At 51.7% G+C, this 27762-nt stretch overlaps 2 protein-coding genes across 2 annotated transcripts; one reads left to right on the forward strand and one right to left on the reverse strand.

Annotated features, from left to right (window-relative positions):
- Window positions 1–508: 508 nt before the first annotated feature.
- DCTPP1 (dCTP pyrophosphatase 1) lies at window positions 509–6026 on the forward strand. The gene is made up of 3 exons (XM_004615950.2): window positions 509–678; window positions 1314–1424; window positions 5185–6026. Exons 1-3 carry the CDS (start codon window positions 575–577, stop codon window positions 5462–5464), a joined length of 495 nt encoding a protein of 164 aa, XP_004616007.2. The 5' UTR covers window positions 509–574; the 3' UTR covers window positions 5465–6026.
- A 1814-nt stretch (window positions 6027–7840) lies between these two features.
- Window positions 7841–19825, reverse strand: ZNF771 (zinc finger protein 771). The gene is made up of 3 exons (XM_004615878.2): window positions 19691–19825; window positions 19185–19334; window positions 7841–8856 (listed from the first exon to the last, which is right to left on the reverse strand). Exons 1-3 carry the CDS (start codon window positions 19805–19807, stop codon window positions 8044–8046), a joined length of 1080 nt encoding a protein of 359 aa, XP_004615935.2. The 5' UTR covers window positions 19808–19825; the 3' UTR covers window positions 7841–8043.
- Between the last annotated feature and the right edge of the window lie 7937 nt (window positions 19826–27762).

Below are 27762 nucleotides of genomic sequence, written 5' to 3' on the forward strand. Positions count from 1 at the left end.
TTCCTGCATCCTTAAATCAAATTCCCCTTCCTTTTTTTCTTTTTGGGTCACACCCGGCGATGCACAGGGGTTACTCCTGACTCTGCAGTCAGGAATTACTCCTAGCGGTGCTTAGGAGACCACATAGGGATGCTGGGAATCGAACCCGAGTCTATCGCGTGCAAGGCAAACGCCCTCCCCGCTGTGCTATCACTCCTGCCCCAAATTCCCTCTGCCCTCTAGCTCCCTGCGTCACCATTTCGCTCTGGCGCCCTCTGGCGCCCACAAAAGAGGTGACGCGCTTGCGCTCTCCCACCCCTCTGCCCTTTGTCTTTACCCCGGTCGTTTATGGCTCCTATCTCTTTAAGAATCTAAGAATTAGAGGACCTAGGCCGAGGAGCGAACGCTAGAAGCCCTGATTGGTCCAGTCCGGTGAGAGGCGGGCTCTAGTGAACTCCGCCTATGTAATTGGTTTTCCCTGCGACTCCGCCCCGTGAAGCCACCGTGAGCACCTGGGATTGGCGGTCTCGGCGGAGGCGGGCTCCGAGCTTGGCGCCGCGTCCTCTGCGGTCCCTGCTGCGGCGTGGTGGGCGGCATGTCTGCCTCGGGAGGGAAGGCGTGTGGGGACACGGGGCAAGAGAGCGGCACTGCTGCGGCCGGTTCTTTCAGCTTCAGCCCGGAGCCCACGCTCGAGGACATGTAAGCCGTCCTCACCCCGTCTGGGCTGGAGAGGTCGCCCCCTTCTCCATCGTAGGGAGGGTCCCTCCACGTGGGCTGGAAAACTTCCGGTTACATGCTTGGGTCCCGGCTTAGCCGGCTCCCTGGGGCGAACTTTCAAGCCTGTGTGCAAAAAGTTTAGCAGTGCATACCTGAGGCCAGAGAAATCGTGGCTCCTGGTGAGCAAGATTAGAACCAAAGCCCAAACCTGGGTAAATAGGAAATAGGTCCTTAGGCTCCTCTACCCCTCTGCCATATGCAAAGCCCGAGAGGTGGGAGAGATTTCTTGCTGGAGGAAATCAAGGAAGGCGTCTTCTGGCAAATGCCTGTGGAACTGCACTCTGTAAGCCCGGTAGGATGCAGAGATGCAGAGTTGGGGGCATTACGCGAGGATGAAATTGAAGCTGTAGGAGATAGAATAAGGGATGCACCCATTTTATAGATGAAGAAACCAAGAACCTCATCTTGGAGAAGAAATTACTTGAGGCCATCCAAAGAAATAGTTGAATCCCTTGGTCATATGTCCCCGGGTCCCCCTTTCATAACACTGAGATGGGCCCTGAGTTTCCTTCCCCTCCCGTTAACGTTGGGACCTGGGCTTTCTTCTCCTCTTCCAGCCGTCGCCTCCATGCTGAATTTACTGCTGAACGAGACTGGGAACAGTTCCAACAGCCTCGGAACCTTCTCCTGGCCCTGGTGGGGGAAGTGGGGGAGCTGGCAGAGCTTTTGTGAGTAGACACAAGGCTTTCTGGAAGTGTGTGGAGGGGGTGGGGAGGAGAAGTGTCATCGAAATTTGATTATCAAATATCCAGGACTTCACTTCCTCTGCTTTAGTGTCAGGCTCAGAGCCGGGATGATACAGAGATGACGCAATTGCTCTGCCCTCTAAGGATAGCCAGTCTGCTAGAGAAGGGAAAAGCTGTGTAAACACCAAGGCAGATCCAGGTGTAGACAGTGTAGGCTCCAGTGTAAATTGTGTACTCCAGTGTAGACGCTGACACTGGAAGGGCAGAAAGGAGCCCATGCAGGACACTGGGTAGGTTTTGGGTTTGGTTTTGGTTTTGGTTTTTGTTTTTTTACTTTTTGGGTCACACCTGACAATGCACAGGGGTTACCTCCTGGCTTTGCACTCAGGAATTACTCCTGGCGGTGCTCAGGGGCCATATGGGATGCTTGGAATGGAACCCGGGTCTGCCGTGTGCAAGGCAAACACCCTACCTGCTTTGCTATCGCTCCAGCCCCTGGGTAGGTTTTTGTTTATTTGCAATGCCAGGGATGGAACCAGAGCTTCACACATATAAGGCATGTAATGCATTTGCTCTACTATTGAGCCATTGAGTTTGGGTTTTGGGGAATTTGATTTGGTTTTTGGACCACACCCAACTCTGGCTCTCTGCTCAGGAATCACTCTTGTCAGAGCTCAGGAAACCTTCTGGGGTACTGTGGAACGAAGACAAGTGCCCTACCTTCTCTCCATCCCCCAGAGTTTGGATTTTATTCCAAGCATCACTGGGATGATCAGAGGGGAGAGATTAAATGTGCTTACTAATTTTAAAAGATGGTAGTTGAGGACAGAGCTATAGTGCAGCAGGTAGGGTGTTCGCCTTACATGTGGCCGACCTCGGTTTGATCCCCAGCATCCCATGTGAACCCCCAAACACCGCCAGGAGTAACCCGTGAGCATCACTAGGTGTAACCCAAAGAGCCAAAAAAAAAACAAAAAGAGAGAGATGGTAGCACCTTTTACCTTACCTCTGGGGTGGAAAGGAAGGTTTCTCTCTCTCTCTCTCTCTCTCTCTCTCTCTCTCTCTCTCTCTCTCTCTCGGCTTTTTGGGTCACATCCAGTGATGCACAGGGGTTACTCCTGGCTCATGCACTCAGGAATTAGTCCTGGCAGGGACCATATGGGATGCTGAGAATCGAACCTGGATTGGCCGCGTGCAAGGCAAACACCCTACCTGCTGTGCTATTGCTCCAGCCCCCTCTCTTTATTTTAGAGAAGACTTGCTGGGGCTTTCCACAGGCGAGATTACATCTGTGAAGGCAGAGGTGGCAAAGGAGAGGTGAAATGCAGGTGCCTCTAGAAAGGCTCTCGAGGAGAAAGGATTTGTGGAGTCTGTTTCATTCTCTGTGTCGTGTGCCTAGAACTCAGGAGACAGCTGCAATGAAAGGGCTTTGGAGAAGAAGGGCAGGCTGTGAATGAACCCAGAGAGAACCAGGGTTAGGAAGTGATGGAATTTGTCCACCTGCCCAGGTTTGAGTAGTAGGGCGATCACTGTTTCTGCAGGGAAACGGATCAGTGAGGCTTGAAGCAGCTGGTGAGGCAGCTGCTCTGATCATGCGGGACCAGGACAGCTGCTGTGGGATGGAGAAACTAGGGCACGGAGATGTGCAAGCGGGCGAGCTGTTTGGAACTGTTCGGAACAGGCGTTTGAGCCTCTGTTAGATTCTCCAGAATCAAGAGAGCAAGACTTTGATTTCCACCTTCGTGTTGCAAAGAGAATAAGCAAACGAGTTAGAAATAAAATGCACAGCGGGTAGGGCGTTTGCCTTGCACGCGGCTGACCCGGGTTCGATTTCCAGCATCCCATATGGTCCCCCAAGCCCCGCCAGGAGTAATTCCTGAGTGCATGAGCCAGGATTGTAACCCCTGTGCATCGCCGGGTGTGACCCAAAAACCAAAAAAAAAAAAAAATGCAGTGGCAGGCTGGGGATGTGGTTCCTGCTGGTGTTCATGTATGAGGTATTAGTTTGATACCTGACATTGAAGGGAAAAAATATTCTGAGCCAGAGGAGTAGGGAGCAGGAGGAGCAAGGCAGAGGAGGGTTGAGTGATAGTACAGTGGGTGGGACACTTGTCTGGCACACACATGACCTAGATTTGATCCCCAGCACCCCACATGGTCCCCCAAACCTGCCAGGAGTGCAAAGCCAGGGGTAAACCCTGAGAACTGCCAGGTGTGGCCCTAAAACAAAAACAAATCAAACCTCAAGGCAAAGGGAGCAGTAAGCAAAGGACCATGTGACGGTCTTGTCCGTTTGTAGGACACTGAAGGCAAAGTGGCTTTAGGAGGGGAGCTCGAGGGAGAGCTGTAGACGGCGACACTGGGAAAGCAGGAGCGAGCTCATCAGGATGGGGGATTGTGCGGGTGGAGGCTGTTTCTTCACTGTGCCCGAGCTTCATGCATGTGCTCTGCGGCTGTGCCAATTCCCCAGCCTGGATTTTATTCTCAGCACCACTGGGGAGTTTTAGCAGGAGAGAGAAAATGTACTTAATGCTTTTCAAAGATGAGCACTGGGCCAGAGACATGGTTCGGTGGTGGAGCACTTTCCTTGAATGCATGAAACTTGGGGTCACTGCCAACAGTGATGGCGAGGCAGGGACATGGTTCAGAGGGCTGGAACCTCGGCTGCGCTCCATCCCTGGCACCACATGGTCCACAAGAACCACTGGGCATGGACCCCCCAGCCCCCCCAAAATGACACCAGTGCAGTAGTAGATAAAATAGTGGTCCAGGTCTGAGGCTCGTCCAGGATGAGACTATTCAGTTTTTTTTTGGTTTTGTTTTTTGTGGTTTTTTTTTTTTCTTTCCCCTTTTTGGGTCACACCCAGCAGTAATTAGGGGTTACTCCTGGCTCTGCACTCAGGAATTGCTCCTGGTGGTGCTCAGGGGACCTAAGGGATGCTGGCATTTGAACCCAGGTCATTCGAGTGCAAAGCAAACGCCCTATCTGCTGTACTATCATTCCAACCCCCGGTTTTTGTTTTTTTTTTTTAGTTTATAGAATCTGTTTATTCTAAAACATGTACCAGGGCCGAGGGGAGAATCAGGTCTTGTCGAGTGAAATGTTCTCTTGAGAGGCTCCTTGGCTCGGGAAGGAACAGCGTTCCACGTGAACATCACTGACAGGGGGCCCCACAGGGAGGGTGTTTGCCTTGCACACTGCAGACCCAGGTTCAATCCCTGGTATCTCATATGGTCGCCCGAGCACTGCTAGTGAGTGCAGAGGCAGGAGTTACCACTGAGCATAGCTGGGTGTAACCCAAAATAGGGGCTGGAGCAATAGCACAGCAGGTAGGGCGTTTGCCTTGCACGCGGCTGACCCGGGTTCGATTCCCAGCATCCCATATGGTCCCCTGAGCACCGCCAGGAGTAATTCCTGAGTGCAGAGCCAGGAGTAGCCCCTGTGCATCGCCAGGTGTGACCCAAAAAAGAAAAAAAAAAAAAACCCAAAACAGAACATCAGCTGGCATACCAGATCCACCCCTCTCTCTGCTCAGGGCCTGGATGCGGTGAGTTTCCTTGGGAGGAAGTTCACTGCTACAAGGATTGGGTGCTTTTGAGAAGGTAGAGCCCATTGTCATAGCCAGCGTGCGTGTGTATGTGCATACTGACCTGTATGTTGTCCTCAGTGGGATCCTTGTGGGGGGGCAGTGTGTGTGTGCCCACACACACACACACACCAACCTGTATGTTCTATCCTCAGTCAGTGGAAGCCTGATGAGGAGCCAGGCCCCCAAGCTTGGCCCCCCCGGGATCGGGCAGCCCTTCAAGAGGAACTTAGTGACGTCCTCATTTACCTGGTGGCACTAGCAGCCCGCTGCCGTGTGGATCTGCCCCAGGCAGTGCTCGCCAAGATGGACATCAACCGGCGCCACTACCCAGTGCATCTGTCCCGAGGCTCCGCCCGCAAGTACACGGACTTGCCCCTTGAGGCCACATCTGAAGACCAGACCGTGGGGCCTGCACACCAGTCGTCAACCTAGAACATGGGCACGGACCCTCTGATTAAGCATGGCACCCAAGGAGCGGAGGGTACCTGGCCATGGAACTTCCTTCTAGTCCTTTCTTTCTTAATAGATTGGGGGGCCCCAACCTTTCTGAGATCCCAACACTTTCCAGAAGTCAATAAACCTTTTTCTCAGTAGAAGTTGTAGTTAACAACTTCTAGATTCTTCAGAGTTGGGGGTCGGGAGGCAGGGGAGACTCAGAAGTTGCTCAAGAGGAGCCAGCGATGCCTCTGAGCCCTGATTCCTGTGTTCCTGTTGGTGGTACCTCCCTCCTGTAGAACAGAGAAACCCGACTGCTAGCGATTTCTAGCAATTTCCCTCTAAGGTTTCACACAGTTTCCTCCCCTGTTCTTAGCCTCAAAAGAAGCTCAAGGACTACATGCTGTGTTGGTTAAGAACTCAGATTCCGGGGCCAGGGCATGGATTGAAGAGCTAGAGCACTTGCTTTGCATGTGGGAGTCCCAAACACCACCAGCTGTGCTCCCAACACCCACCCCAAAAATCTAAATTTGAGATCCAGGATTGTTTAGGAGCATTTTCTTTTCTTTCTTTTCTTTTTTTCTTTTTGGGTCACACCTGGCAATGCACAGGGGTCATTCCTGGCTCATGCACTCAGGAATTACCCCTGGCGGTGCTCAGGGGACCATATGGGATGCTGGGATTCGAACCCGGGTCAGCCACGTGCAAGGCAAACGCCCTACCCGCTGTGCTATCACTTCAGCCCCTGTTTAGGAGCATTTTCACATTACTTCATCTTTGCACCTGAGTTAGCTCATCTGCAAAATGACACTATACCTACTTGGCAGGGCTGTAGGTCTAATACATCTTAATACAGTGCCTCGCACAGTAGGGGTACTAAATAATTTTGCTGGGTTTTTTTCCTCTTTTGGTTTTGGGGTCACTCCCAGTGGTGCTTAGGAGACCATGCCGTGCTGGATGAGCCAGGAATTAGCATGTTAACCATGGGCTCCAGCCCTTTGAGCTGTCGCCCTGGCCCTGCCATCATTAGTACCTGTTTGCCTTCTGAACTCAAAATTTTGGGGGGTCCAAAGCAGGAAACATCAATGGTTAAGGCAGGCTTGGGCCTAGACCCCAGCTGGACCCCCATTATAAATTTGGATCAGGATCTGATGTGGGGAATACGGCTTCCTTTCTTCTTGGGCTTGGGTCCTTCCATCAACACCACCCCAGCCCCCTAAAGGCCCCTGCCCTCCCAATGCCATATTGGGTGTGCCCTCCTTCCCTTCCAAACATTGCTTCCCTTTCTGAGGTCGCTGTGGTGGGCTCCCTCCGGAGGACGGATGGTGCAGAGAAAAGACCTTTTCACCTGCTTTCATTGTCTCGCCAAACCTCTTTCCAAATAATTGAGATGAGGATTTCTCCTTTGCCTGTCTCATTCTTACTCATTAACGACCTCACTCCCTCGAGGTCAGACAGTGCAGATGTGGGCTGGAGAGACTACAGCTCGCCTTGCATGTGACCAACCCAGGTTCAGTCAGACACGCCATATGGTCCCCTGAGCTTCACCAGGAGCAATTCCTGAGTGCAGAGCCAGGAATAAATTCTAGTCCTGAGCACCTGAAATACATCTGAGGTCTTCCCTGCAAGGCCAAGAATGAATTCAAGACCTGTCTTTCTTCATGCAGATTTCCCTACCCCACCAGGGAGATAGGGTTTGTGCACATGTATGGGAGGCCTGGTTAGATCCTGGCATCAAATGTTCCCCTGAGCACTGGCGGAAGTGCCTGTCACAGACACAACTGGCTTTTTCGTTTAATTTTGAGGATCAAAGTGAGCTAATAACGAAACACTGAAAGCTTTAACTCAGTGGGGGCCTGAGAGAGTACAGGGGTTAATGCTCCAATTTAATCCCTGGCACTACTGAGCCCTGAGCAATCCTGCGTGTGACCCCAAAGAAAAAGCGGGGGGGAGAGGGGCTGTGAGATGACACAGCGTGTAAGGCATTGGTCCTCCAGACTGCTAAAACAGGTTCAATTCTCGGCATCCCATATGGTCCTCCGAGCATCACCAGAAATGATCCTGAGTGCAGAGCCAGGAGTAACCCCTGAACATTGCAAGGTGTGGCCCATAAATCAAAACAGTGCAGGGAAGGTTCGTTCACTCCTGCTCTTTGCCGCTGCAGGAGGGAGCTATTAGCGAGCCTGCGCTGCTGCTGGACCCTTCGCCTTGAGGCTATTTAAGGACCAAGTATAAGGTGATCCCACACACAAGCCCAGTTCCCAGAGCCCTACTGATTTGGCAGCCCCACCTGTGCTTCCCAAGAACTCAATACAGGGCCAGAGCCTGGGACCAGCCCGCTCCCCGCCCCCCTCACTCAGAGGCACAGGCAGGTGAGGATATAATACTTTATTCACTAACACGGGCCGAGAGGATGAAGCGAAGGAAGGTGGGCACGATTTCCCAGGACCCAGGTAAGGGATTCATCCCGCCTCCCACATTCAGGGCAGCCGGGCCGGCCATCCCGCCCCCGGGGCGCCCCTCCGCAGCCCCCCACCCCCACCCGCGCGCGCGCGCGCGCGGACCCGATCGGCTGCTCAGCTGCCCTCGCAGTCTGGGCAGCGCTCGGTGGCGGTGCCAGCCGCGGCGCCGGGGGGCAGCTTGAAGTCCCGGCCGCAGCCCGCACAGATGTAGAGGCGGCGCCGCATGTGCGCGCGGCGGTGCCGGATGAAGTGCGAGCTGAGGCGGAAGCGCCGGCCGCACTCGGCGCACGGGTAGGGCCGCTCGCCGGTGTGCGTGCGCGCGTGCTCCGCCAGGTTGGAGCGGTGGCCGAAGCGCCGGCCGCACACGGCGCAGCGGTGCGGCTTCTCGCCCGTGTGCACGCGCCGGTGCTTGGCCAGCGCCGAGCTCTGCGCGAAGCGCGTGCCGCAGTCGGCGCAGGCGTACGGCCGCTCGCCCGTGTGCGTGCGCCGGTGGCGCGCCAGGCACGAGCTGCCGCCGAAGGCGCGTCCGCAGTCCGGGCACGCGTACGGCTTCTCGCCCGTGTGCACGCGCAGGTGCTGCGCGTAGTTGGAGCTCTGCGCGAAGCGGCGGCCGCAGTGCGCGCACGCGTACGGCTTCTCGCCCGTGTGGCGCCGCCGGTGCTGCCGCAGGTTCGAGGCGGCCGAGAAGCGCTTGTCGCACTCGGGGCACTCGTAGGGCCGCTCGCCCGTGTGCGTGCGGCCGTGTTTGGTCAGCGCCGACTTCTGCGAGAAGCGCCGGCCGCACTCGGTGCACGCGAAGGGCCGCTCGCCCGTGTGCGTGCGCGCGTGCTTGGCCAGCGTGGAGCGGCGCGCAAAGGCGCGGCCGCAGTCCGGGCACGCGTGCGGGCGCGCCGGGTCGGCAGGCGGCGCTGGCGCCTCGCTCGGGACCTGCGGGGAGAGGGGACAGGTCAGCGCTGACCCCTAAGCCCGGGAACCGGAGACATGGGTCTCCGAGCGCCCCGTTTGTCAGACGGCGACGGCAGCAGTGCCCACTCCCTAGGAAGCTTGTGGACATTCAAGGAGATCCACTCAGGGAGGCAGATGTCACACTATCTACTGTCTAGTCTTTATTCACTCAACAAACACTGAGCAAGACCACGTGGCTGACACTATTTAAAACGCCAGATTCCTGCTTTCAGAAAGATTAGGATGCTACAAATTTCAGTGGTGTTCGAGACAAAGCCAAACGACAGAAGACCTTCCTGGTCAAAACAAAGATGTAATGGAGAGGGGAACGGCCTACAGAGTGAGCAGCAAGGTCCTGAGGCAGGAGCTGCCTGCCGAGTTCCAGGAATGGCAAGAAGTGCTTAGCGCAGAATGCACGGGCGTGGCTGTGAGCGAGCCAGGGATCCAGTGGGCAGTTCCACTGTGAGGGTCAGACTTATTTGAGATGGCTGCCCCGGGATGCTGATATGAGGGAAGGTCAAGGGCAGAAACGGGAGCCTGGTAAGAGAAGACACTGGCCTGCCGGCCGGGAGATGCAAAGTGAAGAGGTCTACGTCTGCATATTTGGGGGTTGAAGATAAGAGATTTGATGAAAAGATTAGATTCAATTGATTGGCTGGATTTTGATTGTATCTTTAATTCAGAGCCTAAAAGAAAAGCCTAGATTGGAGATTTAATCAGGAAACTGTCAGCCTGCAGATGGTTATTTATTTTTGCTTTTGGGGTCCACCCAGTGATGCCTGGGGCTTACTCTTAGCTCTGCATTCAGAAGTCACTCCTAGGGACCTTATGGAGTGCCAGAAATCGAACCCGGGTCAGCCACAGGCAAGGCAAGTGCCCAATCCAGTGTACCATGCTCTGGCCCCTGCAGATGGTTTTTAAAGTCTCAGAATAAGAGCAGATCACACAGGGAATGGGCAGACAGGGGACAGCCAGCAAGGGAGGCTGGGAGCAGCTGAGAGCCTGGCGACAGAACGAGGCCAGGAGTCCAGGCTCTTCAGCAAGCTGAAAAGCAAGCACCAGTCATGCTGCAGCTGTGAAGAAAGCAAGGGAAGACCCACTGACTATAATGAAGTCTAAAATGGAGATAGTAGGAAACAGGCCAGTTTCGTGAGGCCTGGGCTTCTCAAGACAAAAATCAGAAAAAAAAAAAAAGGGAAAAAATGCTTTTGTAAGGAGCAGGGAAAGGGAAAACATGTTACACTAAAATAAAGGGGAGGGGGCTGGAGCGATAGCACAGTGGGAGGGCATTTGCCTTGCACACAACCGACCTGGGTTTGATTCCCAGCACCCCATATGGCCCCCTGAGCACCGCCAGAAGTAACTGCTGAGTGCAGAGCCAGAAGTAACCCCTGTGCATCACTGGGTGTAACCCAAAAAGCAAAATATAAAAAATAAATAAATAAAGGGGACTGCCATGGGCACATCGCTCCCTTGTTAGAAAGAATGCTCACCCAGCAAAAGTGAGGTGGGCCAAGCAGTGAGGCACATTAATCCATGAGCAAGCGAAGGGAAATAGGTAAAGCACAGCTAAATGACCCCCAGAGAGCACCGAGGCCTTTTCCTTCTGTAAGTTCCAGATTAGCGACTTGAAGGCCTTCAAGATGCAGTAGCCTTTGGTAATCAACTCAGAAATTTGAAATCAAGGCAGTTTGGTAAATCAGGCTGGGAAAACAGCCCAGGGAATTTTGGAGTCTGTACAGGCCACACAGATGGCTCAGCAAACTGGAGCGCATGCTGTGTGTGCAGGAGGCCTCAGTTTGATCTCCAGCACGGCACAATCCCCCAAGCACCACTGGAGTGACTCCCCCCTTGCCCTCACCCCAGCACTGAGCTAGGAGGAGCCCCTGGGCATTTGTAGGGGTGTAGGACACCCCCCACACCCAAAAAAAGGGTCCAGGAACTAGGGAGATAGTACAATGGTTAAAGCACATGCTCTACATGCCTCCAAGCTGGGTTTGACCCCCAGAATCACATCATGTGGTCCCCAGAGCACCACCAGAAGTGATCCCTGAGCACCAGGGTTATATCGAGAAAGAATCCATACAATGATAAGAGCAATTAGGTTTATTACAGCTCAGTATGCATTGCAATGTAAAGTTTTAAATATTTTTGTGCAGGGGAGGGCCCCACACCCAGTGGTGCTCAGTGCTGACTCCAGGCTCTGTGCTTGGGGATCACTCCTGTCAGTGCTCCAGGGACCTGAAGCAGTCTGTGAACTGAACCCACTGTGTGATCTCTCCGACTGTATTGCCCCCGAGCACTGGTGGAGGCTGACCTCATCCCCCCCCCCCATCTCTCCAAGAGACATTCAGAGTTAAAATTAAATTGATACCTTAAAATAAGAAACTCCATAGCAGGCTTGGCACAACTCAAATTCAAGGTCACACTTTCGGGTCTTGTCCTGGTTTTGGTATCTACTGGGTTTATTTCAATGTATCAGTCATTGTGAAGAGAAGTTTTCTCATTTTGGCCTTTCCTCCTAGGTATCTTTCTTTAAAATGGCCTTACCAGGGTTTAGAGTGATAGTACAACAGGGCTGGAGCGATAGCACAGAGGTTGGGCTTTCGCCTTTCACGCCACCAACCCGTGTTCAATTCCTCCGCCCCTCTCGGAGAGCCCGGCAAGCTACTGAGAGTATGGAGCCCACACGGCAGAGCCTGGCAAGCTACCCGTGCGTATTGGATATGCCAAAAACAGTAACAATAAGTCTCTCAATGAGAGATGTTACTGGTACCGCTTGAACGAATCGATGAGCAACAGGATGACAGTGACAGTACAGCAGGTAAGCCATTTGCCTTGCACACAGCTGACCAGGGTTCAATCCCCAGCATCCCATATGGTCCCCCAAGCCCTGCCAGGAGTGATTCCTGAGTGTAGAGCCAGAAGTAAACTCTGAGCATCACCAGGTGTGGTCCAAAACCCAAAAATAAATTAATTTAATTAAACAGCTTTACCAGCCTGAGGAATACCTTATGCTGGGCTCAGATTATGGATCTTCACACCGCAACCCTTAGTATGTCCAGCTCCAGGAAGGGACTTTGGATGCCCCAGAAATAATCCTGGTAAGAGGGGCTGAGACAGGGCCAGAGCCAACCCAAGTTCAATCCTCAGTATCCCATACAGTCCCCCGAGCACCTCCAGGAGTAAGCCCTGAGTACAGAGCCAGGAGTAAGCCCTGAGCATACCAGGTATGACCCAGAAAGCAAAAACATAAAATTAAAAGAAGGACTAAGCCTAATTTGTTAAGACCCCAGCATCCTTCCTCTGTCCTAAGGAACTGGAGGCAGATGAGGCGAGGCAAGGTCAGAAGTTCCCAGCTAGACAGGAGGAGTCCACTGGGTGAAACAGGATTTAAATGTTATGTAGGCAAACTGAAAAATTTCAGTTTTTTACTTGGGGGCCACACCTAATAATGCTCAGAGGTCACTCTTGGCGCTGAACTCAGGGATCACTCCTGGGAAGCTCCGGGAACCTTATGGGATGCCAGGGATCAAACCAGGGTTGGCCACGTGCAAGACAAAGCACCCTATGCACTGTACATACACAGCAGTACTCAGGGGTTACTTCTGGCTCTGCACTCAGGAATCACTTCTGACAGTGCATGGAGGACAAAATGGGATGCCAGGGACTGAACCTGGGTCAGCTGTGTGCAAGGCAAGTGCCTCACCTGCTGTGCTATCACTCCAGCCCTGCAAATTTTCATTATTTTATTCAATAAATAAATAAATCCTGGATTTGTTAGAAAAATAATAGATTAGGGGGCCGGAGCGATAGCACAGCAGGTAGGGCATTTGCCTTGCACGCAGCCGACCTGGGTTCAATCCCCGGCATCCCATATGGTCCCCCAAGCACTGCCAGGAGTAATTCCTGAGTGCAAAGCCAGGAGTAACCCCTGAGCATTGCTGGGTGTGACCCAAAAAGCAAAAAAAAAAAAAGAAAAATAATAGATTACATGACACCCCCAAATTCAATATTATTCTTAAATGAAGATTAAGTTATTTAACAAGGGAATTTTAATTCTATCTGAAGAACAGCTTTAAAAAAATTAGGACAGTAGGTGGGGGATATGCATGTGACAGAAACTTGGGAATTCCTGAGTAAGTGATCGTTAAAGGACTTTTTTCTTGGTGTGTGTGTGGGGGATATTTGGTCACAGTGGGCTGTGCTTTAGGGTTTCCCTAGCAGTGTTCAGGTGACCATATGGTGCTGGGGATTGAGGCCGGGCCTCCAGCTCCACACCACTAAGCTACCTGTTCTCTATCCAAGGACCTACATGATTAATATTCTACAATGTGCAATGTGGCTTTCCCCCCTCCCCCCACCCCCACCCCCGGGAAACCCATGTGTTCTCTATCTCTCTGAAAATCTAGAAAAACAAAATCTACAACTGTTAAGATTTTTTTTTTCTTTTTGGGTCACACCCGGCAATGCACAGGGGTTACTCCTGGTTCTACACTCAGGAATTACTCCTGGCAGTGCTCAGGGGACCATATGGGATGCTGGAATTTGAACCCGGGTCGGCCGCGTGCAAGGCAAACGCCCTACCCGCTGTGCTATGGCTCCAGCCCCTACAACTGTTAAGATTTAAAGCTACAATAAATAGGTATTTACATGGTACCCTATAATAAGTAATATTTTTTTCTTTTTCAGTTTTTGGGTCATACTTGGCGATGCTCTGAAAATACTCAGTTGTGACCACTGGCAGTGCTCAGAAGACCAGATATGGTGCTGGGGAATCGTTTTTTGTTTTTGTTTGTCTGTTTGAGGGCCACATGACGTGGTGTTCTAGGCTTACCTCTGGCTCTGTGCTCAGGGGGTCACTCCTGATATGAGGTACTGGGGATCAAACTAGGCCGGCCGTATGCAAAGCAAGCACTTTAACCTCTGTACTATCTCTCTAGCCATCGTTTGCACAACTTTTACCTGTGGCCCCGTTGGAATATCCTGGGGGTCCACAAGAATCTATATAGCCTCCAATTAAGAAAGGCTACTCTAGGGGGCTGGAGCAATAGCACAGCGGGTAGGGCACTTGCCTTGCACGCAGCCAACCCAGGTTCGATTCCCAGCATCCCGTATGGTCCCCTAGCACCGTCAGGAGTGATTCCTGAGTGCAAAGCCAGAAGTAACCCCTGTGTGTGACCCAAAAATAAAAAAAAATAAAATAAATAAAGGAAAGGCTACTCTAGCAACCAACTACTGAATCACTGGAAGTATAATCCACACACCCCATCAGCATCACAGGGAATTTGTTAGAAACGCAGAATCTCAGCTCGGAAAGGATAGTATAGTGGGCAGGGTGCTTGTCTTTCCTGAGCCCCATCAGGAGTGATTCCCGAATGCCAGCCAGGATTAGGCCCTGAGCACAGCCAGCTGTGGCCCAAAATAAAAAGGCAGCATCTCAAGTCCCATCCCAGGCCTACTGAATCACACATCATCTTTAATTTAATAAGATCCCTAGATGACTTCAATGGATGTTCTAAATTAGGAACCGGAGGCCAGGGGCTGGAGAGATAGGACAGCAGGCAGAGAGTTTGCTTTGCATGGGCCTGACCCAACTCAATCCCGACACCCCGTGTGGCTTCCCTAGTGCTCCCAGGAGTAATTCCTGAGTGCAAAGCTGGGAGTAACTCTGGAGCATCACAGGGTTTGGCCCCAAAACAAAAACAAAACAAAGACACCTGAGGCCAGAGCTGGAGCTTAGCAGTAATTTGCCTGGCACGTGTGAGGTCCTCAGTTCAATATCCAGTACCATGAAACCAAAACCAAACTAAAATTAAGCAACCTGATCTAGGGGGCTAGAGAGACAGGACAGTGAACAGGGCATTTGCCTTGCACACCGCTGGCCCAGATTCAATTCCCAGCACCCGATATGGATCAGAAGTCCACCAGGACTAATTCCTGAGCACAGAGTCAGGAGTAAGCCCTGAGCACCACAGGGTATGCCCCACCTCCCCCCACCAAAAAAAAAGAAATCTAATCTATGGGGTGGGGAAGACAGTTCAACAGGCTAGAGCACATATGCTTTAGGTATTCAGGGGCTCCTGGCACTGCATGGTCCCCAGTACCTCTGGGAATAACCCCCCAAGCATCAAGCCAGGAGTAATCCCTGAGCAACAAAACAATCAAAATAGTGAGGGAGGTGCCTATATCACTGTCATCACTGTCATCCCATTGTTCATCGATTTCCTCGAGCAGGTGCCAGTAATGTCTCCATTTGTCCCAGCCCTGAGATTTTAGCAGCCTCTCCTTACTTGTTTTTCCCAACAATTGGAGGCTCTTTTCAGGGTCAGAGGAAAGAGACCTGTTATTGTTACTGTATTTGGCATATCGAATACGCCACGGGGAGCTTGCCAGCTCTTCTGTGATCTTCCCTAGTACTACCAGGAGTAATCCCTGAGCACCACCCAAAATCCAAAACACACAGCTGGAACGATTATTACAGTAGGTAGGCCATCTGCCTTGCACATGGCTGACTGAGGTTCAATTCCTGGCATCCCGTGATTCCTGCAGTCTGGACCTGGCACATGATAGGGCTTTTCATTGCTTATACCGTGTGACCTGCAAATGTTATAAATATTCAAATGAGAGAGCTTATATGCAATCACTATGTAGAAATCATAATCACAGAAAATTTCTATCTACAAAGGGACTCAAAAAGGTAAAATTCCTATGAATGAGAAATAGGAATCCTAATCAAGAAAAAGCTTCTCAGAGAAAGTGTGAGGCGGGAGCGTGTCCAATGGCACAGAGACCACCTGGGAAAAATTTTAGAGCTGAGAAATGGTCTCTCTGAGGCTGAAGTACCGATGGAGAGATTAGATTTGAAGCCAGGACAGAAGGTCAGATGGCAAAGAGCTTAGAACGCCCAAGGTAGAAGCTGAGACTTTATTCCAAAGGAAATAAGAAACCGCTCGAAAGTTAAAACAGGGAAAGACCGGGCTGGAAGTGCACAGAGCCCTCCTGAGAAAATTCTCTTCTATTCATTACAGATAGATTGGATTTTGATAAAGAAAATCCTGCAGCCCAAGCACAGCATAATTAAGGCCTGTTCTGGACACTGAGTGGGCTTGGGCTCAGTGGTAGCTAAGCCATAGATTATCATCAGCTCTGGCAGCAGGTCACCATCACTATTTCATAGATAAAGTGGCATTCAGGGGGATCGCACTGAGAATCAACAAACAATCTTGCGGGCACAGAGCTAAAAGTTTTGGGGAAGTGTGCATGATGATTCTCAAGGCCTACCTGCTCCAAATCAAGTGCCCAGGTCACACCTCTGTCTGGAATTCAGGGACCTTAGTTTCATGATCCCATTTTATAGATGAGAAAGCCAAAACAAAGCTAGTGAATGGTAGAGGTAGAATTGGAAGCAACGCTAGATCACCGCTACATGCATGATACCATTTATAGTCTGGTCCTATGTTACTTTCCTAGCTAGTGATACCCACCCTGCCACCTTCCCATCCTTAGCTTGGCAGGTCTACTCAAGGTTCTTTCCAGTCAAAAAACATACTTTTCATTCATTTCTTCTCAGGACTCATCTCTCCCGGACCTTTGCTGCTGCTGTTAACCTCCAGCATCACCCTTCCTCTTGCTAACCCCTAACTAAGTCTTCAAGGCCCAGAGTCAGAGCCTGCCCACTGTCAGTCCTCTCTGGAGGCCTCATATCCAATCCCCTGCTTACTCCCAATCCCAGGGTAAACTCAGAATAAACGTCGATTGTTTTTTGTTTTGTTCTGTTTAGTTAGGGGACTTTTGTGTTCTGGGGATCATGTGGTACAAGGAATCAAACCAGGGTCAGCCACATGCAAGGCAAAAGCCTTAACCAAGCCTGTACCATCTCTCCAGCCTCCCAGAAAGAACTTGAGCAAAAGTAAAAAAATCTCCAGAAGAGATATGTAGTCCAATGTCCTGAAGTTTCGGAAGGATTAATAACGATAGTAGCAAATATTGTGCATTGTGCTTATGTGCCAGACACAATTCTAACTCGTTAACAAGTATTAGCTCATTTAATATTCACACACACCCCAAAAAAATATTCACATCCCCCTCCCTAAAGTAGGTGCTGTTATTATTTCCCACTTACAAATAAGGAGACTAAGGCACAAAGAAATCAAGAAACATGCCAAGAGGCCAGAGAGATGGCTCAAAGGACTGGAGTGCAGGCTTTGCATGCTGGAGTCCCTGGTTTGATCCCTGGCACTGCATGTTCCCCTGAGCACCCCTGAGAGTGATTGCTCAGCACTACCAGGTATGCCCCCTCCAAAACAAAAAACAAAAACAAAAACAAGAAATAAGAATCTTGCTAAATGTCACACAGCTGGTAAGTGATGAGATGAAAGTTCACCCTAAACTCTGCAGTTTCAATTATCATCATTGGGGCTGGAGTGATAGCACAGCGGGTAGGGCGTTTGCCTTGCATGCAGTCAACCCGGGTTCGATTCCCAGCATCCCATATGGTCCCCCGAGCACCGCCAGGGGTAATTCCTGAGTGCAGAGCCAGGAGTGACCCCTGTGCATCGCTGGCTGTGACCCAAAAAGAAAAAAAAAATCAATTATCATCATTATTTTTTTGGGGGGATGGGACATCACAGCCAGCAGTGCTCATAGATACAGCTCAGTGCTCATGGGTCACTCCCCACATGACTACTCTGGGACTGTGCAGTGCTAGGGATCAAACTTGGGGCTCACACATGTGAAGTTTGTGCCCTGGAACTTTGAGCTGGAAATCCAAATCCTTTCTTGCCTCCTTCCCTCCATCCTTGCATCCTTCCTCTCTCCCTTCCTCCCTCCCTCCCTCCTTCTTTCCTTTCTTCCCTCCTTCTTTCCTTCCTTCTTTCCTTCTTTCCTTCTTTCCTTCCTTCCTTCCTTCCTTCCTTCCTTCCTTCCTTCCTCCCTCTGTTTCTTCCTTCCCTCCCTCCTTCCTTCCTACCTTCCTTTCTTCCTTTCCCACACACATCAGTGCTCAGGGCTGTGCTGGGTTCACCGGAATACTCAGTGAACTGTGCTGTGTCGAGGCTCCAGGTGGGGCCTCCCCCACGCAAAGCATGCATCAGCCCGTTGAGCTATTGCACCAGCCCAGAATTCTTAACTTACTGGCCACAGGGCCAGAAGAGGCAGGACTGAGCCAGGAAGATGGGCCAAGAAGAGCTGAGAAAAACAAGTATCTGGTTATTTGGGGGCTGGGGAGAAGGCTCAAAGGGCTGGAGCCCCAGGCTCAATCTCCAGTACTGCATGGTCCCCAGATCACTGCCTGGTGCATCCCCCCAAGCAGCGAGCAGGGAGGGTGAAGGGGACTAGCCCTGGAACATCTCGATGCTGCCCCCACTCCTAAACCAAGTTACTGTGACTGGAACAGGGAGCCAAAGCAGCCCACCCCCACCCAGCGCCCGCCACACCCACTAGGGGGCAGCAGAACTTCCTCTCCCTGGGACCAGGCCCAGGGCAGGGAGGAATTGCGGGTCTGGGCCCAGCAACCTAGCAGAGCTAGAGGTGCACTCCCGGCCAGGGCTGGAGGTGGATGTCCTGCGGGGTACTGGGAAGTGGAAAAAATACCTGTGGCATCAGGGTCTCGAGTGGGAAAGAGGAACTCATATCCTGATCTTAAAATGCCTCTCTCTAAACCTTGAACACGCAGGATCCAACCTCATGTCGCCTGCCATCCTGCTTCCTTGCACCAAGGCTGCAGCTGCACATACCGCCTGCATGCACCCACTCACTCCTCGGAGCCACTGAAAACGCCACAGGGAAATCTTCTTCCCCTCAGACTCCCAGAGGTCTGAAAAAAGTCATCCCTCACCTAGCTTGCCACGGTTGCTGGTGAGCAAGCTGCCCGTTTCCTTGGGTCTATTTCCTTACCTGCAAAATTGGGCACTGCTGCCGATGTCACAGGCCTGTGTGCTGAGAACATTGTCTGGCACGGTCAATGCGAGGCAAGAGCCAGCTGTGCCCATTACCTGACTTGAGTCCCAACCTCCCACCCCACCCCACCCCAGCTCGGTCCCCATTAAGTCCCCATCTCTGGGCCTGCTCCCATCACACAGAACTATAGCTGCAGGTGACTTGTCAGCCTGACCCACCAGATGTCAGGCTCCACGGAGAACCAAGGACAGTGCCTGGTAGATGTGACATCTACGTGTGGCAGTATGGGCAGGGGGGCCACCGGGGAGGCTCCAGGTTTGAGATGCAGGGTTAAATAGGGTCACTGGATTCTGAGGGAGGCCGAGCCAGGTTTGGGGGGCAAATGGGGCCCCAGAGTGTGGGACACGTACCTCCTTGTTGTCCATGGGGATCTTGAGTTTCACTACCTCATACTTCTCCTCACCCTCCTCTTCCTCACCCTTCACCAGCAGCACCATCTCCTCTTGCATCTCTTCCTCCTCCTCCTCCTCTGCCTGCTGTTCGCCAGGCATTTTGGCGACCTGGGGTGGGGAGCTGGGTCAGACGCTCAGGACCTGCGCCCCCTCCCCCTTCACTCCCTTTGGCCCTGGCCCAGGCAGCCGTGGCTTCTCGCGCTCCGGTCGCTGGGTCTGGCCCCCGCCCCTCCACCCCGGCCCAGTCTCACGCCCCGCCACTGCCCCGGGACCAGCTCCAAAGACACTAGTTCACCCCACTCATCCCGGCATTCAAGGCCTTGAACATTCGAATCTCCAGCCCCGGCAAGTCACCACCCTCCGCGCGCTGAGTCACTCCTCTGAGCCTGGGTCGGCAGCCTGGAGCCTCAGGGCACCGGCAGGAGGCGGGATCGGGGCGGAGACCCCGGGGTGTGCGCACTCACCAGCCGCAGGTTCGGGGCTCGCGCTGCCCCAGGCCAGGGCGCCCGGGCGGTTGGGCACTCAGCGAGGCCGAGGCTTCGGGGGCGGGGCGGGGCGGGGCCTCGAGAGCGAGCCGTCATTGGCCGGGGAGCCTGGTCCCGCCCCTCAGGGGGAGGAGCGAGAGGCTCCAGGCGTCTGGCCCAAACTGCATCGGTCGGGTGGCGAGCCCAGACTTGGCGCCCTCCGCACTCCCCCGGTACCCAGGGATCCGGGGCCGCCTCATCCTGGCCGTTAAGGTCCTCGCAGTTAGATTGTAACTTACCTCCAAGGCGCGTCTCTAGTGGCTGGCTCGGAGGTCGCCGCCGCGGCCAAGCGAGTCAGCTCCGCCCGAAATAGGCCACGTGCGCTCCAACCCCCGCCTGGGCCTCTCGCGGGCACCCGGCCCGGAGGGCGGACCCTGCTGCCTCCCCACCAATTCTCTTTCTTCTCTTTCTTGCTTTCCCATCTTTTCCACCTTTCCGGGGGGCCCCCCGCCCCCCGCCGATCGTGGGATAGCGTACTCCGTGATTGCATACTTCTTAAATCAACAACCACGCAAGCTTATCGCTGCTACTTAATTGTATGATCAGCCAACTTTGTGCCATTCTTAGAGCACCGGATCTGTTCTGATCCTCACAAAGGCCTATCCATTTTACAGATGAACTAATTAAAATTCTGTAATGGGGGGCTGGAGCGATAGCACAGCGTGTAGGGCATTTGCCTTGCACACTGCCGACCTGGGTTTGACTCCCAAAATCCAATATAGTCCCCCGAGCACCGCCAGGAGTAATTCCTGAGCGCATAAGCAAGGAGTAACCCCTGTGCATCACCGGGTGTGACCTAAAGAGAAAAAAAAAATTAGTGTCACGAAAATAATTCTTCCAGCCAAACAGCGCAGCGAGTAAGGCACTTTCCTTGCAAGTGGCTGACCCAGGTTCCATCCCTGAAGTCCCATATGGTTTCCACCTCACAACACCAGTACTGCCAGGAGTAATCCCTGAGCACAGGGATGGCCTAAAAACAAAAACCTCAGCCAGAGCAATAGTGTGAGCACTTAGTGTGTTTGCCTTACACACAGCTGACCTGGGTTCAATCCCTGGCACCTCATCTGGTCCCCTGAGCCGGCCGGCCAGCAGTGATCCCGAGGATAGTCAGGAGTAAGCTCTGAGCGCTGCTGGGTGTAGCCCCAAAACAGAAAAATTCTTACAAATTTTCATTTCCAACTTTTAAAGATTGGAATGTTTCACATAGAAACTTTCAGGGTCGGAGTGATAGTACAGTGGGTAGAGCATTTGCCTTGCATGCAGCTGACCCAGATTTGATCACCTCTATCATATGGTTCCCCACGCACTGCCAGGTATAATTTCTTTTTTTGTCGTTTTTTTTTTTTTTCTTTTTGGGTTACACCTGGCAATGCGCAGGGGTTACTCCTGGTTCTGCACTCAGGAATTACTCCTGGTGGTGCTCAGGGGACCATATGGGATGCTGGGAATCAAACCCGGGTCGGCCGCGTGCAAGGCAAACGCCCTACCCACTGTGCTATCGCTCCAGCCCCTGCCAGGTGTAATTTCTTTTGATTGCAGAGCTAGGAGTAATCTCTGAGCATCGCCGATGTGATCCCAAAAGAAAAAAAAAGCTTATCTTTAATTTATCTTTTAAAAGTTATCTACCAAAAAAACTTTGCTACATAGGAGTAGGAGAGATAGTACAACAGGTAAGGCACTTGACTTACATGCAGCTGGCTCTGGTTCGATCCCTGGGATCTCACATGGTCCTGCAAGCATTCCCAGGAATGATCCCTGAGTGCAGAGCCTGGAGTAAGCTCTGAGCACCATCAATGTGACTCCCTGCCCTTAAAAAGTTTATCTACATTATCCCACACTAATAGAGCAACTTGGATCCAGAAATAGGAACTAGAAAAAGAGCTCAAAGCTCAGAGGACTGTTTGCACTCAGGAGGCCCAAGGGTCAACACCCAGCACCACATAATATACCCCAGCACCATGCCTCAGAACCCCTAGTTGTGTCCCAAAAACAAAACAAAAATTCAGAAATGATGGAAGTGTGATGTGGTGACCCAAAGTTATCAGAAGAGCAGGTGGCTTCTAAAAGATAGCTAGAAGGGTGAGGCCAGGAAGGACACTACCTGCCCAGCTGTCCTATTCTGTCCTCTTCAAAGGAAAATTGATACCCCCATTATATGCCCCAAGCTAACCACTTAACATCTGGTTTTGTACTGAAATTGTGCTTGCTTGCTTCAGCTTCAGCTAATGAGAAAGTTGACCTATGTAGCCAAGTAGAATGTGATAAGGAATGTTTAAAACCTTGCCTGGGTTAGGGTCCGCAATTTGAACACAAGACATCCATAAGGAGTTCAAAGATTTTTTTTTTCGTCACACCCAGCGATGCACAGGGATTATTCCTGGCTCTGCACTCAGGAATTACCCCTGGTGGTGCTCAGGGGATCAGGGGACCATATGGGATGCTGGGAATCGAACCTGGGTTGATGGCGTGCAAAGCAAACACCCTACCCGCTCTGCTATTGCTCCAGCCAGGAGTTCAAAGATTTTATTAAAGAAAGTTGTCATGGACTGACCGGTCAGGCCCGCACCCCATAGAAAAATGGTCGAGGTACAACTCCCTCCAACCACAGAGAAGGGTTTAAGTAGTCTAAAACCACATCCTTGGCTGTCCACACTGTTCTTTCTCCCTAACTGACCTGTAAGCTGATTGGTTAGTGCCACCTGTGGATGCCCTTTTGTTCTATTCTTTCCATGCTTGGCTGACCACTAGGTTCCTTCTTTTTACTGATTGGCTGGCACTATCTGCAGGTATTGTGATTTTTGTTCGTTCTGTTCCCTTTTCCAAGATGTGGTCTTGGGCTCATTCCCAGTTCAGCCATCAGTTATATAATCACATAGAATAGTAAAATGGCTACTAACAACTAAAATGGCTGCACTTTGGTTCATGCTGGAAATGACTGTACTTTGGTTCTAACACTTGGACTCAATTTCAGGGCTGGTCAGTACATCAAGCCCCTTGCTCTTGGTCTGGGCAGCCCCTGCAGGTTAATAAAGGCTCTTAAATTTGGCAAATAAGCTTGTTCAAGACTTTCTGGAAAGGGGCTGGAGCAACAGCACAGCGGGTAGGGCGTTTGCCTTGCACTCGGCCGACCTGGGGTCAATTCCCAGCATCCCATATGGTCCCCTGAGCACTGCCAGGGGTGATTTCTGAGTGCAGAGCCAGGAGTAACCCCTGAGCATCGCTGGGTGTGACCCCCAAAAAACAAACCAAAAAGACTTCCTGGAAAATTCTCACTTCTTTACAGAAGAGAAATGACATTTGGTGAATCCTTATAATCCATACCAGTCTCTTTACAACAGCTTTGTTTAATTTAATATCTGTCTTTGCCAAATAGGAGAATTAAAGCTTAGATTAATTTGCTCAGTCATATAGCTGGTAAATAACACGTTCTTTCTATGGTACCAAATTTCTCTCTCAGGAATTAGGAAATAGGGGCCAGAGAGAGGACAGTGGGTAAGAAGCTTGCTTTGTGTGCAGCTGACCTGTGATTGATCCCAGTATCCCATAGGGTTCCCCAAGTGTTGTCAGTTGTAATTCCTTAGCAAAGAGGCAGCAGTAACCCCCAATCATCACTGGGTGTGGCCCAAAAAAAACACAAAAAGAAAGAAAGAAATTAGGAAATTGCTGCTGGAGTGATAGTACAGGAGGTAGGGTGTTTGCCTTGCATGTGGCCAACCAGGGTTCAATCCCTGGCATCCCATATGGTCCCCCGAGCACTGCCAGTAGTAATTATGGAGTGTAGAGCCAGGAATAACCCTGAGCATCACCAGGTGTGGCCCCAAAGTTAAAGAAAAGAAAAGCAAATAATAAGTCTTGCTTGTTCAGAAAGCAGAAAGAAGTCTTGCATGGCTGAAAGTCAACAAGCTAGGAAGGGAAAATGCATGTGGGAGTTGATGACTGGAGCATCACCCCAAGCAGATGCAAGACCTGCTGTTTCTGAGCAGAATCACAGGGGAGAACTAGTTGGGAGCAGTGAAAAACCCGCGAGGAAGGAATCTCTTTATTATTTTTTTTTCTTTTTTGGCCACACCCAGCGATACTCAGGAGTTGCTCCTGGTTTTGCACTCAGGAACTACCCCTGGCGGTGCTCGGGTGACCATATGGGATGCTGGGAATCGAACCCGGGTCAGCCGTGTGCAAGGCGAACACCCTACCCGCTGTGCTATTGCTCCAGCCCCTCTTTTTTTCTTTTTTTTTTTCTTTTGGCTTTTTGGGTCACACCCAGCAATTCTCAGGGGTTACTCCTGGCTCTGCACTCAGGAATTACTCCCGGCGGTGCTCAGGGGACCATATGGGATGCTGGGAATCGAACCCGGGTCGGCCGCGTGCAAGGCAAATGTCCTACCCGCCATGCTATGGCTCCAGCCCCAGGAATCTCCTTCTTGCAGAGAAGGAAAAGGGCTCTGGTTGCTCTAAGAACATGAGTGGATGAGGAATGAAGCTCAACTGTGAGGTTCTATGTTTGATTCCAGGCATAGCAAAAGAAAGAGAAATGTGCAAGTACCTACCTGGAATCAAATATATTTCTTGTTCAAGTAAAGAATATCATGATAGGGACTGGAGCAATAGCACAGCGGGTAAGGCGTTTGCCTTGCACATGGCTGACCCGGGTTCGATTCCCAGCATCCCATATGGTCCCCTGAGCACTGCCATGGGTAATTCCTGAGTGCAAAGCCAAGAGTAACCCCTGTGTATCGCCGGGTATGATCCAAAAAGAAAAAAAAATATGATAGGGGCCAGGGCGATAATAAAGTGGGTAGTGTGCACTTGGCCAACTGGGTTCGATCCCTGCCATCCCATATGGTCCCATGAGAACTGTCAAAGTAATTCCTGAGTGCAAAGTCAGGAGTAACCCCTGAGCATCACTGAGTGTAGCCCCAAAACCAAGAAGAAAAAAAAGATTACGATAGGGACCAGAGAGATAGTACAAAGGGCAGGATGCTTGCCTTGCATGTGGCTGACCTGAGTTTGATCCCTGGAACCAAATATAGTCTCCCAAGCTCCACCAGGGGTGTGGCCCCCAAACAAACCAACCAATAAAATATATTGTGACCACGTGTATATGAATATACATGAAATATTCATATGGTACATACAAAAATAGTGTTCTAGCATGTAAATAACAACATGGAAAGTGAGTAACTTCTTTTTTTTTCTTTTTGGGTCACACCCGGTGATGCACAGGGGTTACTCCTGGCTCTGCACTCAGGAATTACCTCTGGTGGTGCTCAGGGAACCATATGGGATGCTGGGGAATCGAACCCGGGTTGGCCGCATGCAAGGCAAACGCCCTCCCCGCTGCACTATTGCTCCAGCCCCCAGAAGGTGAATAACTTCTTAGAAGGGATGACCAGTGAGTGCAGGCCTCCCTGCGAGTAAATGTGAAGTGGAAGTTTGCCAGATTTACAAGTCGGTAGCAGATTGTGGGGTTGTATATTCTTGTGAAGAGCACAACAAATTCCAAGAGCAACTTTCACCAAAGTATTTAGTGAAAACTACTGTGCACAGGACCTATTCTAAAAGGAGGTAGAAAATTAATTTGGAAAAGTCTTCATCTTACTCACTAGTCTGCACTACACTTTCATCTGAGGAGAAAGGGGAAGAACACATCCAGTGGTGCTGGGGACTTACTCCTGGCTCTGTGCTCCAAATCACTCCTGGCACACTCCGGGGACCATATGGGACACCAGGGATCAAACCCAGTTTAGCTGCATGAAAACCAAGAGCCTTACCCGCTGTACTATTCGCTGTACTATTGCTCCTGCCCCAGCCTCTTTGGAGAATTTTTTTCTTTTCTTTTCTTTTCTTTTTTTTTTTTTTTTTTTTGCTTTTTGGTTCACACCCAGTGATGCTCAGGGGGAGTTACTCCTGGCTCTGCACTCAGGAATCACCCCTGGCAGTGCTCAGGGGACCATATGGGATGCTGGGAATTGAACCCGGGTCAGCCACGTGCAAGGCAAATGCCCTACCCGCCGTGATATCGCTCCAGCCACTGAATTTTTTTTTTTTTTTGGATCACGTAGGAGTCACTTCTGCATGTGTTTCCTTCAACTGCTTCACTACCTTGTCCAATTAACTTTCACTTAGAAAGAGGGCAGACTTAGTCATACTATCCCTACCACAACCCAACACTGCAGTTACAACAGCTGAGTGACTCATTATGCTCAGAAGCTAAATGCTCAGACGAAGGGAACCTTCTGATCTTAGACAGGCCTTCCAGGTAAGCTTCTAGGAAATAGATATTGAACGGTTTTGTCAAGATTTGCAAATAGTGTACCTGTGTGTTTGAGGGGAAGGGGGTGCGGGTAGGAAGGTGGCGATGGAGCGGAGGGGGCATTCCACCTAAAGGAAACTGAAACGCCTGGAACCAGAGATAATACAGTGGGCAGGGCACTTGCCTTGCACACGGAGGTCCAGGCGTAATCTCGGCACTCCCCGCGACCCCACTCCTCCATCCCCACAGGAGTGATCCCTGAGTCCTGAGCTGGAGTAAGTCCTGAGCACCGCTGGGTGTGGCCCCCAAACAAAAACAAACAAAAAATAAAAACATAAAAGATATTAAAAGGGAGTGATGAGCGTGGTTCCCCAAAAACAACAACGAAACTAATAAAGAGTGCGGCCCTCAAACACAGGCAGATATAGTGATGGGGCCCGAGCATATGCTCTGCTTGAGGGAGGCCCCTATCACTCATCCCCTGAGGGACGCCAAGCACTCTAGCAAGAACAGACCATGAGCACCAATGGTGTGGCCGACCAGCAAATACAAATACAAGGAGTGATGTGATCAGACGTTACTTTATAATCAAGTTCACTGCGGGCCATTCTGGAAGGGAAGCATCTTCCCCCCACAAACTCCGAAAGTTCCAACCAAGCTCACGGGTGAGCAATTAGAGGACAGGCGCCCAGGCTCTGGGACTGAGCAAAGAGCCCACGGCAGCAGCTGGCAGGGTGAGGGGCCGACAAGGAGGTCCCGCGGCCGGCTGGAGCAAGCTTTCATTGGTTGCGAGGAAAACGCGGCCCACGCTTACGATCTCGCGAGAGTTTCGGGCCGAGGCCCAGCCTGCGCGCCGATTAGCCGAGGCGTTCAAAAGGCTCCGCGGCGAGGCTGGCCAGTATTTCGTTCTTTAGGTGGATGAGCCGCCCCAGTCCTTTCTGTCCCTGGCCAATCAGGTCAGCGTCTCTCTCTCCTGCCCGCCCATTGGCGCACCCGTGGATAGAGACGGGAACGGGAGCGCCGCGCCTGCTGCTGCAGGGGGCGCCGGGAAGCGCGGCCTTTCCCCGCAGCCGCGCCCCGCCCCCAGCCGACCTGTTTCTCGGCAGGCGGAGCTTCCCGGCGCGCCGAGCATCCCAGTGGCGCCTCGTGCGCCCGCCCCCGACCGGCCACTTTCGACTCGTACCTGTCGCCATCACAAAGGGGCGCGCGGACCGCCCCCCCCTCCCCATGGCATGTTCTTCCAGTTCAGGGTAGAGCTCAGTGCTGTGAGGTAGGTAGCGCCTATGGGCAGTCAGAATCCAGGCGTGGGACATGCTCCGACTGTCCTGGGGGCAGTTTTTTTGGTTTGTTTTTATTTAGAAAAACTTACTTAGAAGTAAAAGGGAAGAGAGCTAGAGAGATCACAGGCAGCGCCAGGGCATAGTACAGGGTTTTTGGCGCTTGTCTTGCACACGGCTGGTCCAGGTTCAACCCTTTTACCATGTTACCTACCACAGGGTCCCAGGAGTAAACCCTGAGCACTGCAGGGTGTGGCTCAAAACACCGAAAACAAAGAAATAAGAACACAGGCTTCTCCAGAGGATCTATTCATCTCAGATCCAGATGTGGGAGAAAACTCTGCCCCATGGAGCTCATTTTAACCAGATGTGGAGCTAGAAAGCAGCAATGCCAACCTCGGCATCTGGACCCTTCACATGCCAGTGGGCTTGCCCTGTGCACTCCCCAGCCCTTCCCACCCGTGCCAGAAACACACACGCAC

This window comes from Sorex araneus, chromosome 4 (assembly GCF_027595985.1).
Source record: "Sorex araneus isolate mSorAra2 chromosome 4, mSorAra2.pri, whole genome shotgun sequence".
Lineage (NCBI taxonomy): Eukaryota > Metazoa > Chordata > Mammalia > Eulipotyphla > Soricidae > Sorex > Sorex araneus.